General features: G+C 38.3%; 1 protein-coding gene across 1 annotated transcript in view; it reads left to right on the top strand.

The window, feature by feature from the left end:
- Window positions 1-21,142, top strand: part of LOC146136334 (dynein beta chain, ciliary-like) — a 70,394-nt gene that overhangs the window by 9,552 nt on the left and 39,700 nt on the right. Inside the window, exons 19-52 of the mRNA XM_083396065.1 lie at window positions 2,058-2,193; window positions 2,601-2,743; window positions 3,036-3,196; window positions 3,741-3,942; window positions 4,010-4,125; window positions 4,338-4,464; window positions 4,543-4,674; window positions 4,938-5,053; window positions 5,234-5,333; window positions 5,563-5,643; window positions 6,010-6,145; window positions 6,458-6,669; window positions 6,994-7,164; window positions 7,348-7,509; window positions 7,843-7,997; window positions 8,248-8,374; window positions 8,691-8,843; window positions 9,157-9,321; window positions 9,408-9,535; window positions 9,797-10,030; window positions 10,417-10,678; window positions 11,478-11,635; window positions 11,780-11,918; window positions 12,686-12,857; window positions 14,909-15,024; window positions 15,464-15,674; window positions 16,163-16,290; window positions 16,743-16,891; window positions 17,334-17,484; window positions 17,667-17,798; window positions 18,110-18,283; window positions 18,639-18,843; window positions 19,713-19,878; window positions 20,145-20,247. Of these exons, the coding sequence (XP_083252191.1) occupies window positions 2,058-2,193; window positions 2,601-2,743; window positions 3,036-3,196; window positions 3,741-3,942; window positions 4,010-4,125; window positions 4,338-4,464; window positions 4,543-4,674; window positions 4,938-5,053; window positions 5,234-5,333; window positions 5,563-5,643; window positions 6,010-6,145; window positions 6,458-6,669; window positions 6,994-7,164; window positions 7,348-7,509; window positions 7,843-7,997; window positions 8,248-8,374; window positions 8,691-8,843; window positions 9,157-9,321; window positions 9,408-9,535; window positions 9,797-10,030; window positions 10,417-10,678; window positions 11,478-11,635; window positions 11,780-11,918; window positions 12,686-12,857; window positions 14,909-15,024; window positions 15,464-15,674; window positions 16,163-16,290; window positions 16,743-16,891; window positions 17,334-17,484; window positions 17,667-17,798; window positions 18,110-18,283; window positions 18,639-18,843; window positions 19,713-19,878; window positions 20,145-20,247 (5,223 nt within the window). The remainder of the gene's footprint in view (window positions 1-2,057; window positions 2,194-2,600; window positions 2,744-3,035; window positions 3,197-3,740; window positions 3,943-4,009; window positions 4,126-4,337; window positions 4,465-4,542; window positions 4,675-4,937; window positions 5,054-5,233; window positions 5,334-5,562; window positions 5,644-6,009; window positions 6,146-6,457; window positions 6,670-6,993; window positions 7,165-7,347; window positions 7,510-7,842; window positions 7,998-8,247; window positions 8,375-8,690; window positions 8,844-9,156; window positions 9,322-9,407; window positions 9,536-9,796; window positions 10,031-10,416; window positions 10,679-11,477; window positions 11,636-11,779; window positions 11,919-12,685; window positions 12,858-14,908; window positions 15,025-15,463; window positions 15,675-16,162; window positions 16,291-16,742; window positions 16,892-17,333; window positions 17,485-17,666; window positions 17,799-18,109; window positions 18,284-18,638; window positions 18,844-19,712; window positions 19,879-20,144; window positions 20,248-21,142) is intronic.

Genomic DNA, 21,142 nt, shown 5'->3' with positions numbered 1-21,142 from the left:
GTCAAGGTTTTAATGATACGCGAACTGACGTGCGGATTTCAACGCAAGTGGGTCGGTCAACTTTACTAGTTCTGTAATTGCTGGACTGCTGAGGATACGTCTGCCTTGGGCCAAATTTTGTAAATAAAACTGTTTGCAGCGCGGTAAACAAGAAACCAAAGAAAAGTGTTTAGTCTAAAGACGAAACTCCAAAGCAAAAAAGTTTTTTGTTAAAATCAAAAATGATGTTATGTTGTAATGTCTCGCAAATGCAATAATGTGCTTGTCCAAAAATTACAATAAAAGTTGCGATTTTACTTATTTATATATAATTATTAACAGAATCAGGGACCCGCTATGCAGGGGCGTATCCACAAATTCAAAAAGGGGGGGGTTACGAATTTTCAACTTAGGGAATTCCCCGTTGTTTTTTCGTCTGACGTTAATGACGTCGTAAAATTTTGACGGATAGGACGTCATAAAATAGCGATGGTAATGACGTCATAAACAAGAAAAAAATCATCCGAAACAGCCAATTAACGTCCAGCAAAAGCGAACATTTAGACGCAAAGCGAACACGTGCGTTGTCGACAATCCTGCCAGGCGCCAGCTGCGAAACCGCTTAGTGTGCAATCGTTAACTTCAGGCGAAAAACTAAACCAAGACCGTGAAATATGTGTGATTGATTTTGGTAGATCCATTTACGGGACTATAGGCTATATTACAAGCACGTCTTTCGCCACCTGCAATACTAAACGGAGATCGTTTTTCCCGGATGTTTTTTCGATTAGGGCGACATATAAAACTATTTCGAAAAAACGGTTTAACTTTAATAGTTAGTTAATTTAGTTCAGCGTTTGATAACCGTTTTAAGTTTGGGCGCACCTGGCGAGCGAAGAGAGCGCGATTTTTTTTTTTTTGGTATAACGGCGTTTGTTTTAAATTTCAAGTTTTCATACATTGCCGAAAATGAAAAATGTTAAAAAATATATGTCAAATATTTTTGAATACGTTTTCGGTTCGTCCGCGACGCAATTGGCAGCTTTCAATGGCGCAACGGTAAAGAAGCGCTGATCTTGTTCAAAATACAGCATCAAAACGTTAACAAATGGGACTTAGTAAGATCATTCGCGCGGAGCGCGAAAAATTTTCGCACTTGCGTAGTTAAAATAGTCAAAAAGTATTTGAAATGAACTCGTGTATAGTTTGTCAAAGAGGCGACGGGCCCGATACAGTAGGTTGCCGACCCCAGTCTTACACCAACATCTGATATTAACGCAGATAACAAACAGCGAGAAACATCAGCACCGTCTAACTCGACGTTTTCAGAGAGAAAAAAGCGGAAACCAAAAAAAAAAAAAAAAAAAAAAAAAAAAAAAAAAAAAGAGAAAAAAGCTTGATTTATATTATTAATTGTCGAACACACACTTGCTGATTAGCCAACCTGAACGAATAACGAAAGGCGAAAGAGAAAAACTATCTAGCGTTTACGGTCGACCAAACAAAAGAAGAAAAACGGCGTTTTGTTTTTGATTTTGGTTTCGCATAACCTCAAGACACGTGACCCAATTACATTTAAAAACACGCAGCTTCGGACGGTGAGTAAAACTCCGACAAAAACGAACAAAAAACGATAATGTCACTTACGAAAAGGACCCCCCCCCTGGATACGCCACTGCAGCTATGTTTTATAACAATATAATTTATATCTAAAGACGTTTGTAAAAAATATTTTGATAACAGTTTACGATTTATTATTAGAAACTGATGGATAGATACAAAGTTAAAGAGTACAAACATTAGCTTATTACATCGTTTTCGAATTGTATTATTGTTAATGTTTATAGAAGGAACGAAAAATTAATTTGCTTGAAATTATTTGCGCTAATTTTTTTAATAAAGGTATTTATTTAATTAAACTAGTTTTTAGGCAATATGGAGATATACTTGAGTGTCTAATGCTGTGCATTGCATAATCAGGTTTGCATGTTTGATAGCACTGTAGTGTATATACCAGATATACAACGTCAAAGTATTGTGGGTTTTTTTAAATCAATGACAACGTGTTTTCGTTCCAGGAAAACTTGACTTACCTACAAGCAGACGTGTCTTCGTCTGATTGGGCGAGCTATCTGGAATACGTTGACGACGCTGTGATCGATGGAATGTATAGCGCCCTCTACTGTTCGCTTGAATATCTTGTTGCCAATACGGGTAATTCCTTAAAAACAATCTATCACATCGTTATCAAAATATTTATTGAATTATCACTCCGTAAAATCCTTCACATACCGTAACTGCTACATCACTTTTCACGCGCTATATTACCATATACACACTGCAATCTTGTACGACCGTTATGTGAATTTTACGCCATATAACTATAGTGATACCCGATACTTGAAATTTATTACTATACGATACCCAATATTTTTTATTAAAAGTACCGCGATCCAATTTGATACCTAATGACGATATTACTATAATTAAACAAGCAAAACAGATAATTGTCCTGAAGAAGATACCCCAATAGGCGGTCGAAACGTTGGACTTAATAAAATGTTGCCGGAAGAACAATTTTACAACTGATGCACTTCTCATTGAAAGTTTTCTTAAATTAGATAACAGTCAGCATCCCCCACCACTTCTTGAATGTAATCTACTACTCAATCCTCCGGATGTTGTTTTTGATCCTCCTCTCGACTACGACATGCAAGGTGGATTCTACGACCTCATCGAGTCAATCGTATCGGAAATTTACGGGGTATGGAGAAGAATAACAAAATTAATTTAAACAATCGTGTGCTACTTTATTAGATTTGTTACTAATGAAAAGAGAAATGTTAAAAAAGTAATTAACACCGTTTCTACGTTGTTTTGTCAGGCAACACAATTTTTGTGCGATATGTGTTGCCCTAAAAACGGCAATGCATGATATAAAGACACAATTTGCATGATGTAAACATTTAGATTTGCATTAAAATTGCCCAAAAATCTCGGGTGACCCGCCAAAGAATGCAACTTGCCCACAAACACCTAATTTTAACCCTTTCTAGATGGGAACACTGGTGGAACGAGTGGCCTCTCACCTGGAACGACCCCACTACGTCAGCGACATGGAAGCGATGATGGCGCTGGCGAATATGCGTAGCGAGGTACTGGATCGGGCACAGAACGTCATTGAAAGCTCCGTGGAGTACAGGGCTACCTTCGACAAGTGAGTTGGAAATAGCTATAGAAGGTTAAATTTTGGTACGTTCAGGTCTCCGCCTCGCCAAAAGGAGTCAGGTGGCTATTCTAGATAAATAATGCCCCATACTATAAGAGGCCTAATATGTAAAGTTGACCGTTTACTTTATAACAAAAAACAATCTTGTTTCAAAATAAATATTTTGAATTTATCATTTCTTTCATGAGAAATCTGTACCTATTTAAACACGGGCAAACAAAAAATTAAAGCCGGAGTCACAAACTATAGACACAGCCCTAAGTGGTCCCAACTGTATAATCTTACTTCAGTATTTAACTGCACCTCCATTGTAAAACGGCATTTTGGACGAACTCAACCTGAAAACCTTTTTTGTAAAGAATCATTAAATTACTATACATCATGGGTTGGGTGAATTCAGGCCCACTTTTAAGGGTCATGGCGAAAAGTAGTTAGTTTGAAAACCACCAGCAGCAAAAAAAATCTCTAAATTGTATTTTGACTACCCAATTCAACATCATATAGTAATCGAATTATCATTTTGCTTCGACAGGTACGCTTACCTATGGGTGGATGACCGAAAAGAATTTATGCGACAATTCCTGCTTTACAACCACGTGCTCACAGCGGAAGAAATCGAGGCTCACGCAGAATCTGGTGTTCCGGAGTCTCCCCCATCCCTGGAGCAGTTCCGAAGTCAGATCGACTCATACGAAATGCTTTATAACGAAGTTTCGGCTCTGCCAGAGTTCAAGGTACAAATTATGACACTGGAAGAATTTCTTAAAATAACTTTTCATGCTTTAATTATAATTTTTCCAGGTATTTTCGTCGTGGTTTCGCGTAGATATCCGTCCTTTCAAACAGTCCCTACTAAACTTTATAAAGCGGTGGAGCTTCATGTTCAAAGACTACCTCATGACTCATGTTATCGAGAGGTTAGTCACGATAAAAATGTTCTACAAATTTTACAAAAAAAAACATATTGCAATTTTAATATAGTCGTTGGATTAAACAATTTAATCGATTTGTGTTGTGTCGCGCAAAGGCATATTTCTCAATCCTGACATAAAATATTAATGATAAATATTATGAATAAATTTGCCGACAAGTCAAAAAAAAAATTAAAATAAAAAAAATTTTCGTTTAGTTTGCAAGAACTTGAGGAATTTATCCAAGCTACCGAAACAGGCCTGGAAGAAGAAGTAAAGGAAGGAGACTACAACGCTTTAGTGCGGGTGATGGCAAACCTTGTAGCCGTAAGAGACAGGCAACAGGTAAAAGCTTTAGGTTTTTCCAAGAAATTAAAAAAAAACTACACTTTATTGCATTACCCGTCTTTCACCTTGTTATAGGCGACTGACAACATGTTCGAGCCTCTCAAGGAAACCATCGAGTTGCTTCACTTCTATGAGCAAGAATTACCAGAAGAAAGTCATAAGCAACTGGAAGAGCTGCCAGAAAAATGGGAGGCAACTAAGAAACAGGTATACTGATATAACAGATTAAGTTCGGGGTTGCAACTTATTGATCGATGTATACCAAGTGCTATTAGAAGCCTGGACAGAAAAATTATTCACCGGATCCACTAAAGATATCGCCATACGCAGTGAAAATGGCTTAAATAAAAATCTAGTGCAAATAAGGCATGTTTAAAGCAATAAGGCATCTTAAAGCTATGCAAGTGGCAGGACGAACATAAAAGTAATCTGCAAAGGATTTAAGCTAATTGTAAAAAAATGCTTTCCAGGCTACCGCTGTTCGTCACAATGTCAGTCCATTACAAGCAAATGAAGTGTCTGTTATAAGACGGCGTTGCCAGGCCTTTGATGTCAAACAGCATGGATTCAGAGAGCATTTCCGAAAGTGAGTAAAGAGTTGACAGATAAATGATATTTTAGCAATTTTTTTAGACCATTGCTCAAACTTGTGCTAGCGCAGCGGTCGCGAGAAGTCCCGTATCTATTTTACATATATCTATTTAATTAACCTTCACTTCTGGTTATTTCCTTATATGTAAAGCACTATGGCATATCATTCTTTTAGATTCGCTCCGTTTTTATACAATTCCGAGAAACCGTACGTCACGCTGGATTCAATCGAGCGTGAAACGTGTGACATGGAAGAAGAGATGGCCGCACTGCAGGTGAGAAGCATTGTCTAACTAATATCAGATGGAAAACACGGCGGTCCCGGTGTAATGCATGTAACAACCGCGTAGGAATGCGCCAATTGACTTTCTAACAACGGACGGGCTATTATCAGTTGCTTACAAACATATTGAAATTTTAAAAAATCTTTTTGTTTTCTAATGTTTACTTTTTTATGAAAAAAACTTCATTTAAGATAATAAAGAATTCTTCTGATTTATATAGACTTCTGCTGATCTATTCGAAGTAAATAGACCGGACTTCAAACAGCTAAGAGCGTGCCGAAGAGAGCTGAAGCAACTTAAGGTAAGGTTTGATTTCGACATTTGTGTTACAACGTATCGTACTGCCAATGCGAGCATTAGGGGAATTCATATTTCTCGACCAGATACTAAACATATTTGCGTATGGATGTGGTTTGTGGTGCAGAGTAATGGTTCATTTTAGGCGATAAAGTGGCAAAGTAAGCCGTACGTACATAACTACATTTAAACGTTGACAGCAAATAAAAATTTTGCCGCTAATACTAACACTAAATGTTTGATTCCTTAGCCGTTTTGTTACTATTCGAAATAGTTTATTTTATCTGGGCGTCGATATAATTTGCCAACTTATTTTAGTAGATTTGAAGTCACTTTAAATACGAAGGTTTTTTGTTGATTTCATCCATAGCAACTTTGGGACATGATTATCCTGGTCCGCACAAGTCTAGATGATTGGACGCTCACTAGTTGGCGCCAGATCAACGTGGATGACATGGACTTGGAACTGAGAAGATTTCTTAAGGATATAAGAACGCTCGATAAAGGTTTATCGAACAGACTTTATGTTTATGCGACTGATAACTATATGTAAATCGTCAGATTATTATATGCTATTCAGCTTAATAAATAAGTGCGTTGTTCACAGTTATTTTGTCACATTGATATAAAAAATATAAAGGCAACTCATTTAGACTAATTTTATTTTACTGTTGCTTTGTATATCTTGTCCCCAATAAAATTGGTCAAATGCGTTGTTGTTTAGTCATTTTAAATTACTGCAACGAGACTTGGTCTTATTGCTGCACTCATTGGTTTAAAAAACCTAAGCTAATTGCTTTACCCTTTATCGGTTTAAGAATGCAGGGGGTGGGACGCTTACAACGGCCTCGACTCGATGGTAAAGAACATGATCACCTCGCTGAGAGCGGTGGTGGAACTTCAAAGCCCGGCTATCCGGGACAGACACTGGCAGCAGCTCATGAGCGCCACTGGTGTCCGATTCGAAATGGGCGACGACACGACCTTGGCTGACCTTCTGGCTTTGCAGCTCCACCGCGTGGAGGATGAGGTAACGCAACAACCTTTATTTCACCCGCCATCGCATTTAAATTCTCATTCAAATATTCGCATGTTTTAGATAAACGTTTTTGGATGACAAACCAATTGTACCATAAAAGCTAGTTTTGTATATGTCAACATATACTATCAAACTCAAAAGTATGGCAACAGAAAAAAAAAACCTTCGATAATAAACGACACTAACTCTTAACTAATAACAAAGCAAAGTACAGATTCAGTTTCATGCTTTTTTTACACAAATTTATTTTATTTGAATATGGAATCGCTATTTCGGCCAACACATTATTGCATGTCCACTTTATTACATTTACAGGTCAAGAGCATCGTAGACAAAGCGAAGAAAGAAATGGGAATTGAGAAGGTTCTCCAGGAGATGCGAGCCACCTGGTCGTCTGTCGAGTTTCAATACGAGCGTCATCACACAACTGGCACTGCCATGCTCGTGTCCGACGAAGAACTGATTGAGACTCTCGAGGATAATCAGGTTTTTGTCTTTTTATAAATGTTGGTAAGCTCGAGTTGCCACACGCCAAAATGTTATCGTATATGATAAAGATATATCGGTAAATCACATTTGTTTTAGATTAAAATGGTAACACATATTAAATATCAACGAACCCAACGCCTTTAAGATAAACTAATACATTTTTTTTCCTGTTTTAATTAGGTTCAACTTCAAAACATGCTCATGTCCAAGTTCGTTGAATACTTCCGGGAAGAAGTGACGTCATGGCAGCGTAAGTTGGTGACAGCTGACACGGTGATCCAGGCGTGGTTGGAAGTACAGCGAACCTGGTCTCATTTGGAGAGCATCTTTATTGGATCAGAGGTGCTCATTCGTTGCCGACATGTTATATTTCTGAGCGTTTAATGCGTGAAGAATCATTTGTAACACTTTTAGTTTTGACCAAGACGATGATATTATCATAAATGATACAAATTGTCTTTTTCTCGTCATCTATGTGTATTTAATCAGTTCTGTACTACTTTATTTACAAATACAATTAAACAATTATGACGCAGCCTCCAGGCCCAATTATTTTTTAAACAAGCGCAACCTTCTTAAACCAAGCTGCAAAACGAAGAGATTAAGTCCGTAGCAAACATCAACACGAAGGAACTATTGTAGACAAACAAAATGCGGCAATTGTGTCTTATCTAGGATATTCGCTCCCAACTTCCGGAAGACACAAAGCGCTTTGAGACTATTGACCAAGACCTCAAGGAACTTATGCAGGATTCAGAGAGGGTTAAGAACGTTATTGAGTCTACGAACCGACCTGGACTTTTTGAGAAAATGGAAAACCTGCTAGAAAGGTAAATAATCTAGAAGCCAAAAAAGGTTAAAGTACATTTTTTTTGGAAAATTATATTACTAAAACTAAATGATGTTTACCTGTTTGATAAACAATTGAAATCTCAAAATACTTAAATTGAACTACTAGGAATACATGACAAATTGTTTTCGTGTGTAAGTTTTAAAACGTCAAAAGGTCTGTGATGTTTTAAGCGATTAGTTTCGACAAAGGTGCCACTTAATTGTAGAAACTAATGTAATTGTGCCCAGGTTATCGGTGTGCGAGAAATCCCTGGCTGAGTATCTCGAGAAAAAGCGCCTTATGTTTCCGCGGTTTTACTTCGTCTCATCCGCCGACCTGCTCGACATTTTGTCTAAGGGAACACAGCCGACCATGGTAAAACTTCTTTATGACTTTTTATACAAGTAAAAATAGTTTATTAAGGCTAGTTTTTTGAGCTCTTAGCTTGAGCTATAAAAAGCACTACCATCAAAACATTAGTTTTGGAAAAAATAATATAAATTTGATGTTACTTATGGGTAGTTCAGTCATGAACAATGCCGCTACCAGTAAAAAGGTATTTAAACTTTAATTTTTTCACATAGCGTTAAATTCTGTTGTGGAAAAGAACGAAGCCTGAAAGAAGAGTTAATGCTTTTTAAACGTCCAATGTTTTTAGGTCACGTAAAGTAACAATATTTGCTGTACCCAGGTGACCAGACATTTGCGCAAACTGTTCGACAACATCAATGACCTTAAGTTTGAAGTTGACCAGAACGGCGAGCCTACCAAGACTGTCTTGGGGATGTTCAGCAAAGAAAAGGAGTATGTGGAGTTTGACAAGCCATGTGATCTTGTCGGGCAGGTAACTGACTGTAAATTGAGGAATCAGGTGGCGCTGACTGTAAATTGCATTAGTAAACTACACATTGGTACACAACTTTAGTTTTACCCTATATATCGATGTAACCAATATCGAAGTGAGAATATCTCAATACGACTGATCATATTGAACTTCTATTCCGAAATATCATCTTATAATTACAACCAGTGAAATATATAGCCAGTGCCAAATAATAACGACGAAATATAATATAAAATAAAAAGTCATACGTCAGCCCAAAACACAAACTGAAGCACAAAAATACTAACCAAGTCAAGCACGCGTTTCTGCTCAGGTCGAAACCTGGCTAAACCGCTTACAAGACACGCAGCGCAGCACCATACGTCATCAGATTCAGGAGGGGGTCGTGGCATACGAGGATAAGGCACGTGACCTATGGCTGTTCGATTACCCGGCTCAAGTGGCGCTCACCGGGTCGCAAATCTGGTGGACTACCGATGTAAGATACGAAACTAGTTTTTAATTTAATTATACATGCTTTTAAATTTGTACCGGAGACATTTAACTAACGCACTTTCGCATAAGGTCGGAATCGCATTTGAAAAACTCGAGGAAGGCTTCGAAAACGCTATGAAAGATTACAACAAGAAACAAGTGACTCAACTGAACGCGCTCATCAACCACTTGCTTGGCGATCTGCACCCGCTCGATAGGTAGTTGTTTTGTTTTTGCTTGGGGAGTCACTCGTAGGACTCTGAACTGAGACTTTCATTGTCTTTCTGTTTTACAACGTAATTACAGGCTACGTAATAAACTGCATCTTTTATAAATGTTTTTTCAGCAGTACGCCCTTAGCCAGCGCAAATAAAAATCTGTCTAATAGGCTTGTGAGAGTGAATTCTGATAAAAAAAACTTGACCCTTTTACAAATTAAATGGTTAGTCGTGCAATCTTTTCAAAAACGCTTTTTACAGGCAAAAGATCATGACGATCTGCACGATTGACGTGCACAGTCGTGACGTGGTGGCAAAGCTCATTGCCGAGAAGGTCGTGTCGTCACAAGCTTTCACCTGGCTCTCTCAACTACGTCACCGGTGGGACGATGACGTCACGCACTGCTTCGCCAATATTTGCAACGCGCAGTTCCGCTACCAGTACGAGTACCTTGGCAACACCCCGCGACTCGTCATCACTCCTTTGACAGACAGGTCAGTCAAAGACTGATTACATTCTTAACAATTCTTACCTTTGATTTTGCTGGTTGAACAACCTTATAAAAAAGTTTTAAAACTTACAACCAATTTTGAAAATGAAATTGTACAAGAATAACTAAGAAAAGTACTTAAGTAACGCTATATAATATATATGTTAGCGGTGAACAGTAACTTAATGGTAAAAAGAGTTAACAGAGACTAACGTTCTGCAGTCTCGGAAGTCAACTTCTTCATAATACTTAATTTTCGTATATGAAGGCGTAATGCACAGGACCACTACAAAACAGACATGGGGTAAATTTACGAATTTTTACAATTAGCTTACTTTTTAGCCTTCTTTTAAAGTTATTGCAATCATTGTTTGATGTCATACATTTCAGGTGCTACATCACACTGACGCAGTCGCTGAATCTCACTATGAGCGGGGCGCCGGCCGGTCCTGCCGGAACCGGTAAGACCGAGACCACCAAAGACCTGGGCCGCGCTCTGGGAATCCCCGTCTACGTGTTCAATTGTTCCGAGCAGATGGATTACAAGTCAATCGGCAACATCTACAAGGGACTCTCCCAGACTGGGGCCTGGGGCTGCTTCGATGAGTTCAACAGGATTGCCATTGAAGTGCTGTCAGTGGTGGCTGTGCAGGTTAGTAACATGCCGATGCGCTAAAGCATTGATGCCGGCTATCTTATAATAATTTTACCCGATTAGATTAGTTCCTTATTCTTTAAGAGGTTCTTATTTTCTTTAGTATTTTTTATCCGGCCGCGTTTAGCAATCGATACCAAGTGCACCGAAAGCCATCGCAGACTCACCGAATCTGTCGATCAATGATGCAAGCAGGGAAGGCTAGTAAAACAACTAGCCTGCAGTGAGGTTCGAACCCACGACACAGGCTCAGAGAGGAGCGAGTTTAAGAAACAACCATGCGTCAATGCTTTGCTAAAACATAGCCCTTCTGAAGCCGTCTTTTGACCTTCAGAAGGGCTAGATGACAGTTGTAAACACACATATGTGTGTGCATCTTTCATTGAATGATGATATGGTTTTGCAGATCCACTTCAATATGAAGTTGCTTGTACTTACAGATTGTAGCAAGCATTGGCGTATTGTTGTTTTTCGACTTGTTACTCTCTAAGCCATTGCAGCTCAGTTCGGAGAGCGACGGTCCCGGTATGTCCGGAAGTCGTGAGTTCGAACCTCACGGCAGGCCAGTTGCTTTTCAAGCCTGTCCTGCTTTCATCATTTATCGACAAATTCGGCTTGCATCATTGATTTAAGTCTGCGCTTTCGGTGAACTAATGATACGTAAGCCGTAATCGTTGGTCAAAAAAACAGCTTTAGAATACTACAGTTGTTAAACATATGAGTGTACATTTATCATTGATTATAGATACCAATTGTCAATGTTTTGCCTAGTATTTACACTGATTAATATTTGTAGGTGAAGATGATACAGGATGCACTGAAGGCCAAGAAAGAACGGTTCGTGTTCCTTGGCGATAACATCAACTTGTCACCCAGCGTCGGCATCTTCATCACCATGAACCCCGGTTATGCCGGAAGGACTGAATTGCCAGAGAATCTGAAAGCACTTTTCAGGTTTGATTTTTTTGACAAAAATGTTTTCGAGCATAGCGATTTCTTAGTAGGTTGTGTACCCATTATTGTTAACGTAGACTACATTATTGCTTTGATTTTTCAGTGTGAGCGATAATTCCTTGAAATAGCCTTTTTTATTCACAGACCATGCGCCATGGTTGTTCCGGATACAGCAATGATTTGCGAAAATATGCTCGTGTCGGAAGGCTTTACTGAGGCAAAGCTCCTGGCCAGAAAGTTTATCACGCTTTACAACCTGTGCAAGGAGCTATGCTCAAAACAGGTTCTTATTTTGAGGATCTTTACCGTGATAATGTTAAAATTTTAATGAAGTGGTGTCTAGTCTGGTAAAGTTATTGTTTGTTTACCTGGAGTATCCATTAGTTGGATAACTTGGATTTAGAGCAGTGATTCTCAACCTTTTTTAGAGCAAGAGCCGCATTTCAAACCTAAGGTTTGCAAGGAGCCGCATAAAAAACAACAATAGGCATATAATTAAAAAACATTAAGAAAGCAACTAGAAAACAACAAATGTACATTACGCTAGCCTAGGCTAACTAATGGCTAAATATATTGTGACGTAACAAACCACAAAATTATTTTAAAGAGCCGGATGGAAGTACCCGGTAACATTAGTACTTCGTACTCGGGATCCTTGCTGATACAATTCATTAATTCTTGATTTCTCTTACTTACTTTGTTGCAATTCTGCTACTTCTAACTAATTTTTCACTCGGTTAGAGAGCCGCAAAATGTTCAGTTGAGAGCCGCATGCGGCTCTGAGAGCCGCGGTTGAGAATCACTGATTTAGAGTAAATATATATCGCCTTATATGACACACAAGGATGGATAAAACTAATGGGACATATTGTATTTATCATAACATTTGAATAAAATTTTGCCCATTTTACAATCAAAATTTTATTTGTTTGTTGTTTAGTTCGTTTTTCAGCAATATTTGGTAATATTTCGGAGAGCATACTTTTTTTTACTTGTTGTAGAATGCTTTTGATAGGTATTTTGGTAATAACAAAACTCTTTTCGTCACAGTACCACTATGACTGGGGACTGCGGGCTGTAAAAAGTGTTCTCGTGGTTGCCGGTGCCCTGAGAAGAGCAGACAGGCAACGACCGGAGGAAGAAGTGCTGATGCGAGCATTACGGGACTTTAACCTCCCCAAGATCGTCACCGAAGACGTTCCCGTTTTCATGGGCCTCATTGGTAATTAATTATCTGTAGTACAATTTCGTCCAGTGGGTCCCAACCTTTTTGTTCTCGCAATCACTTTTAAGCTTTCGAAAACTTGCGCGACCTCCAAATTATAGTGTATGATACAGAAACCAGAGTCAATAAAAAACACATTTCAAAATTGGCAAAATTCACATTGGGCAAAAAACCTATACGGATTGTATCAAAATTTAGCTAAAATGTTCGGATTTAAGCAGGGAGTCGAACCGGAACCGAACCGGAACTTCATGAACCGGTTTTGGGTCAATTTTATCCGAACCGTAACCGAACCTGAACCGGTTTTTATAAGATTTTAAGGAGCCGAACCGGAATTGAACCGAATAATTTGAAAGTACCTGAACCTTAACCGAACCCGAACCTGTAAATAAAAGCGGTTCGCCCCTGCATGACGTCACAACTTATATTGTACAGAGTCAAGTTACGCCATGTTCGAAATTTTATGACAAAAATGTGAACATTGAATGAAAAAATCGTTTATTTTTTTATATTTTATATATTTGAATAATGAGTTGCTGTTTTTTTAATAAGTCACGTAACTTAGATTAAATGACTTACAATCGACCCACATTTTGAGATTTAACGCAAATTATATTGTATCTGAACCGGAACTTTATGAACCGGTTTTGAAATAACGATGGTTGAACCGGAGCTGAACCGGAACTTTTAAATTCCTCCGAACCGAGACCGGAACTGAACCGGATTCCGAAAAAATCCGTGAACCCGAACTGAACCTGAACCGGAAAAGTCAAACGGTTCGACTCCCTGGATTTAAGTATGCACAACAAGATTGGGTGTTCACCGTTCATTCATTTTTATTAGACATTGTTTGACTGAAGCTACGTGTAATGGTGACGTCATAAACACGACTGGGTTGCTGCAGCAAATGCCACATAAACACAAATGCTAGACAGGCGGTTCCTTTTGCTCCTTCTAAACTGCTAAACTTTTAGTTCATATTGATAACCCCTTGGGGGTCGCGACCCCCAGGTTGGGAACCACTGACACTGGTTTTGTCAAAATGTATTTATATTTTGTATGTATGTATGCATATTAGGGTTAGTATTCAAAAAAACACTTTTTTGTCAAATTTCAGTGGGGTTGCATCTAAAAACCCCACAAACCAAATCTGAGCACGTTTGGTTCATTATTGACCGTGCTACGTCAGTTTGAAAATTCAGATTTGGGCTAATTTTTTTGAAAAAACATAAATTGTCCTTCACCTAAAAAAATGTTTTTTCTTCTTTTTTTGCATTGCTTCGCACTTGAATAGCCATAAATAAACCTGTTTTGCAGTAAAAAAGTGAGTAGTCATGGTACAAATGTCACATTTCAACAACATCTGTTAGGCTTTTTTGTATTAAAAATGGCTTTAAATGTTAAAATATAGTAGATGCAGCATACATGACATCAAATTAATAAAATAGTGCATTTAGTCTTCACACAATTATATCAATTACTTATCTAAAGTTCAAAAAAATGTGCTAAAAAGCCATTTTTCTTACAAAACAGCCTAATAAATGTTGTTTAAATGTGACATTTGTACCATGATTACTCACTTTTATTTATAGCTATTCAATTGCAAAGCAATGCAAAAAAAGAAGAAAAAAAAACTTTTTAGGGGGAGGACAATTTATGTTTTTCAAAAATTTTAGCCCAAATCTGAATTTTCAAATTGACGTAGCACGGTCAATACTGAACCAAACGTGTCCAGATTTGGTTTGTGGGGTTTTCAGACGCAACCTAAAAATTCCAGGGGTCCCCACTGAAATTTGACAAAAAAGTGTTTTTTTTGAACAACCCTAATTTATATTGTATATAACTATTGTGTTGTGCTGCAAAGCGCACCCCAGCAAGGCTACATTGTTGTGTGGTGCGTTCTGGGACGAAAAAAAACCCCAAACATTCCCCAAATATTAGCAGCTCAGGTTAAACGTTAGCTTTTTTATGTTTGAGACTTTCTCAATAAATTTACTAGGGATAGCCATATCGAACAGGGGCATTCAACTTTTTTAAACTATTATCAGGTGATCTGTTTCCTTTGCTGAACGTACCAAGAAAACGCGATGAAGATTTCGAAAAATCCATCAAGAAAACCATCATTAACCTCAAGCTTCAACCCGAAGATAATTTCATTCTCAAGGTAAGGTCAAAACAATTTTTTTTTGTTGACCGACGACCAACTTTTTAGGCTTGTTGAAACTAGTTTTATTACAACTTTATAGTGACGTGTCCATTTAATTAAATATTCGCCGTGGCGTTATCTGAGTTGTTTGCCTTTTACCATTATTCGTTTCGTGGTAATTACTCTTACTCGCTACTCCTCTGTTTTTCTTGTTACTCTCACTTTCTCGCATGTGCCTTCGGCAGTCTGACCTGGGCGCCTTCCGTGAGCAGTCGCCTTTGCTAATGCTAATACATCGGACTGATGAACAAGTAGTCTTTGTGTAGATGTTAACCTTCTGATAGGAATCTGATATAAGGAGTCATAGGGAACTAACAATAGTCCCAATAAACTTCTAAGACATCCCCAAACAGCTACAACTTGATTTAAATTCCTTCAAAATATTTTATTTATCTAGGTCGTTCAACTGGAGGAGCTGTTGGCCGTGCGGCATTCGGTGTTTGTTATAGGAAACGCCGGAGCCGGCAAATCTAAGATCCTCCGAACCTTACACGAGACCCACAAAGTGCTGGGCAAGCGGCCTGTCTGGAACGACATCAACCCAAAGGCTCTCACTACCGATGAACTTTTCGGCTTCATTCATTCCGCGACTAGAGAGTGGAAAGACGGTGGGTGTTGGTTGGTCATTGCACCTAATGTGGGTAGGGCACAGGGGGGGTTCTTTTATATGATTTCTTAGAGGGCCGCGTAAAAAATAGGATCTTGATTCACAAAATATAAAGTGTAAATATTTTTCCAAAAATGTTGTAAAAACATTGTTTTGACAAGCTGGTAAGAGAGGGGAATTATGAGATTGCTTTACATGTGTAATTTTGATTTAATAACGTATTATAATATAAAAGTAAAAACGTTAAGGCTCATTTTACTTGAAATAAACGTTTTACACGGGCGGGATTAAATTGCTTCACGGGGCCTTAGTTTGCTTAGGTCTCGTAGAGAACTTTGTTGTAAACACTGAATAGTCAAGTTAAATGTTTTTGTAAAATAAGCTGGGATGTAAAGTGATTTTACGTAATAAAGCAATAATAGAAATAACATTTTTGAGTGTGTGGACATTTCGTCGTAACATTTTATTAACTAGGTTGGTCTTTTTTAGGTTTGTTTTCCAGCACGATGCGCGACCAGTCAAATATTAACCACGATGGTTCAAAATGGATTGTTCTGGATGGAGACATTGATCCCATGTGGATCGAATCGCTTAACACAGTCATGGACGATAACAAGGTACGGATTTGTAGCATACCATAAGGACACTGGTTCCCAACGTAGCACACCAAGAAAGTTCCAATCCGCCATGTTGACAGCGAAAGACTTTTAACTCACGATTCCATCTGGTTTGAATCAATGTCACACTTTTGGCATTAATTTATCTAGTGCGATTTCTAAATTTATAAAATCGTTGTTTTATAGAAAGTGCGCCGCCAGTAATTTTTAATTTGGTTGAAAGCTAAAAAAATGGGAGAACTAGTCTAGAGCATAGCTTAAGAACATTATGTGGAAGGATTTGTTTAACTTTGATGCTAATAACACCGCATTTCAATATTGATCAACCCCGCGAACTGTGTGTGTCGCAAACCTTTGCACGTCCAATGGTACAATAGTGTGTGAAAGAGTTTAATTCAGTTTTCCGTCAACCTTCAACTCGACGTTTTAAAATATTTGTTTCTCCTCGAAAGATGTTGACGCTCGCAAGCAACGAAAGGATTCCTCTCACTGATTCCATGCGACTACTCTTCGAGATCTACCACCTGAAGTCGGCCACACCGGCCACCGTTTCTAGAGCCGGCATTCTTTTCGTCAATCCCCAAGATCTGGGATGGAATCCGTAAGTTTAGGGTAGTATTGTGAAATGGTGAGTTTACTGTGGTTGAAATTTAACGATAAAGACGGCGTCGTGCCAGTCACTCTATGCACATTAAATCAAAACAAAAAACTTTTTAAGTTAGTTAAATGATGGAGGTTTTCAGCTTAAAGGGGCGTAAATAAGTTGTTGTAACCACAAATGTACTTCAAATCAAAACTTGCAGTCGGTATAGTGACATTTTATGTGTGCAATACAGCGTGCTGTTGTTTTACAATCAATCATTGATTAAAGCTAACATTTAAATCCAGTATGTACAGTATGATAATGGAAATAACGATTTAAGACTCTAACCGATCGGTCTTAAAAATGTGCATGTTTTGTTATAGGTCGTCCATGGGCAAAATTTGTGGAAGCCTATTGCACGAGGCTTCATAAATGTAAATGCTTGTTGTCGTTATTTTAGACCAGTAACAAGTTGGATCGACAGTCGTTCGGTTCAGTCCGAACGTGCCAACCTGACCATCCTCTTTGATAAATACGTCCCCACTTGTTTGGAGGCAATGAGGTTGCAGTTTAAAACCATTACGCCCATACCTGACAACACAATGGTACAGGTAAGACTTACATCCCGAATCGAGATATTGATACCAGGATATTTTCGGTATGTAAAGGGACCTATTAAGTTTCTGGCCTTTTTGTAACTAGAACTATTTTATAAGTATAAAATTAGAAACACACACACACACACACACACACACAATATTTTGAAATTAACTAAGCGCTGTTGTGCACTCAGACCTTGTGTTACCTGCTGGAGTGTCTACTGACCCCGGAAACTGTGGCACCCGACTCGCCAAGGGAACTGTATGAACTCTTCTTTGTGTTTGCGGCGGTTTGGGCGTTCGGTGGCGCAACACTACAAGATCATGTAAGTTCTATTTTTATAAAAAAATCGAAGGTTTCTATAAATCTGTTAAAAATTAGCTGTGTCACATGCATTAAGCTTTAAGAAAACATCTACATTTCGACGCAATTAACTAAAGCTTTCCCATAAACAAAAATCAGATAATAACTCCGCATAACGATAAGTATTTCTCAACAAAATATAAAATTTTAAAGGTAACGTTGCCCGTTATACATCTTTTGAAAGAAAGCGAACATCAGTTCTTAAACTAGTAAATTTGTGCTGTTTTGTTAAACTACTTTATTTTCTAAACATTTAACTTTTTTACTACAAAGATGACCGACTACCGACAGGAGTTCAGCCGCTGGTGGGTGAAAGAGTTTAAACACATAAAATTCCCCTCAACCGGCACCGTTTTTGATTTCTGTGTTGACCCGGCCACTAAAAAGTTCGTCCCCTGGACTGAGAAGGTTCCGAAATTCGAAATGGACGCTGACCTACCAATACAGGTATGTGAAAACACTTCATACGTCAATACGTTGACCACCTTAACAGTATGGTTTGCTGTTTTTGTCCACTGTGATGTTAACAAAACTTAATAGATATAATATCTGAAATGTCATATAAGCTTTGCGCGATGCTAATTTACTCTAAAAGTGCCTAGAAAGCGTTGTGTTGCTGAACATAGTGCAACTACAACTATGTTGTTCCAGCCTTATCGTCTATTGAATATATTTTACCCTATAAATTTTGGTTTTCAGCTTGCAAATAAACTTTTGCATTCCGATTTTTTTTCATTTGAGAAAGGCGTTTTCTTTCGAGAAATAATAACACAAACGTAATGTGCCCATAACCCCTCCTTAGTCGATCTTGGTTCACACCGTGGAGACGACTCGCATACGTCATTTTGTCGACATGCTGGTCGAAAACGGAAGGCCGGTGATGCTTGTGGGAAACGCCGGTTGCGGGAAAACGCTGCTGGTGTCCGACACGCTTAAACGTCTCACCGACGAGTACATGGTCGCAAACGTGCCATTCAACTACTACACGACCCCGGCCATGCTGCAACGTATGTCGACAGTTTTAAAGTTGTTTGTATTTGACTCTATCATTTAGGTCAGTCCATGGCAGTTTTGTAGTCAGTCGTCAAGATTTCTCTAATGTTCCAATGTACGGGCCCCATCTTTTAAAGCGTTTCGCTGGAAGTTGTATGACTTTAGAGCACCACCCAGGGACATGCGTCGCTTCTTGTCGCTTTTGTGCTAAAATGGCAATCAATTGCTCTTAAAAAAAGTAAAAAAGCATTTTTCTAAGCGGTTGTATACTATGAGCCCATTAATTTATAAACTATACATCCGGGGTGGATTCCCCATCAAGGTGATTTTTTTTAATTTGTTAGAAGAAATCTGTTGTTTATGTAAACAATCATTATTTAGTTACTATTTTATTGTCAGTGGGCTTTAAACATTTTTATGAATAGATTTTTGACTAATGAGTATTTTATTATAGTTTTAGACTCATCTTAGAATTTCCACACACTTCACCGTTTTGCTTAATATCCTTGCCTGTTTTACCGTACGTAAGACTTCGGTTTATATCTTGTGCGAGATTAATCGATTATTAGAAAGGGGCTATGTTATTAGCCAAGAGGGGCAAATGCATGTAGTCCTGTAAAACGTGCGCCCTTGAGTCGCAACTAACCATCTACTAAACTTTTTGTAAGTTTCTTACCTGAAATTCGTAGGCTATCCTAAAAATATGTGTTGCATAAAAGTAACAAAGCATATTGATGAGAGTATTCGCCCATCAACGTTAGTATGAAAGTTCCTGGAAACACTGCTGTATAAATATGTAAAACCGAAATTCTTGTAATTGTGGACCAATAAACTGAAACGACCGGAAATCTACATTTCCGTTAAGTTTTAGTTTGTTTAACAGGTTTGCTGGAGAAACATTTGGAGAAAAAAGCAGGACGGAATTACGGCCCGGTGGGAACTAAGAAGCTAATTTACTTCCTTGATGACGTCAATATGCCCGAAGTAGACACCTATGGAACTGTTGGCCCACATACTCTTATAAGACAACACATCGACTACGGCCATTGGTAATTTACATTAAACAGTGCCACCCGACATTTCAATATGTCACAAACAGTAACAGCGTCCGTTCGTTATTACGAATAGCGTTCCAATAGGTGCAACCAATTTTTGATGCAAATTGCTCATCTTTATTTCAACTTTAAAGCTGCTTCTTCGAACGGTAATTTTAGGTTAGATATGTAAAATCAATCCTAAAATATCCTGTCGAAAAGAAAGTATAAAAGCATATAATAATATTTCGACCCTTGTCTTTAAAAATTTGCAATTCCAGGTACGACAGAAACAAGCTAACTCTAAAGGATATTAACAGCACTCAATACATCGCCTGTATGAACCCAACGGCTGGAAGCTTCACTATAAATCCCAGGCTTCAGGTAAAGATTCGATCGTTTAACACAAATCGACTGTTTGCCCTTGTTTAGGGTTTGACTGGTTTGGGATGTGTAATGGGTATAGAGTTAGAGATTTGATTTAGTGATGAAGTTCGGGGTGGGTTTTTTGTTTAGGTAATGTTATTATATGGGCCGAAAATTTATTTTCGGGGCATATCTTGTTTTTGTCGCTATTTATATGGGCCGAAAATTTATTTTCGGGACATATCTTGCTTTTCCTCGCATCCTTTTTTGGTTTGCTATGGCATGTTGCAGACTGATTTTTGTCCGAAGCTTTATACAAAAAGTGTACATTCATCGTTTCAATTTGCTGTAGCTATCTAATCCCATCTAGCGGTTGAAAAGATTCAATACCCAATTCGTCCATATTCGATTGCTTTGTTTAGCTTGCGAAGCGAAGAAGCACCATGCTGTGTGTTTTATTGTCACTTTACACCATGCTGTGTGTTTTATTGTCACTTTACACCATGCTGTGTGTTTTATTGTCACTAGGGAAATAAGCCGCGCGTGCGACTGGCCTTTTAGAGAGAGGCTTCTCTAAGTAAAAAAACTTATTGCTCGTACAACACAACATATTTTATCACCGCAAATTTAAACGCGAAATCTGGAGGCGATGTCTCTGTTAGCACCTGTTGTGCATGTTGCTACAACCAAACATATAAACACCAGGCATAAACAAATTAAAATTGTACAAGGGCCGCAGCAAGCAAAATGCTAAAGTTAAATGCATTTTTAGCGACGACATTACAAAGCTACGTCATAACCTGGCGTCATACAAAAATAATTTTTGAGAACACTGCGTTTATTTGGTTTAAATTGCCAAAATTTTTAATTTAAAAGGTGGCGTATTAGGCACATAAAAAACACAACAGATTTA

The sequence above is a fragment of the Ascidiella aspersa genome, chromosome 8 (genome assembly GCF_963924565.1).
Source record: "Ascidiella aspersa chromosome 8, kaAscAspe10.2, whole genome shotgun sequence".
NCBI classification, from domain to species: domain Eukaryota; kingdom Metazoa; phylum Chordata; class Ascidiacea; order Phlebobranchia; family Ascidiidae; genus Ascidiella; species Ascidiella aspersa.
The sequence above is the reverse complement of the archived record's forward strand: the minus strand, read 5'-3'. Positions and strand labels throughout refer to the sequence as shown.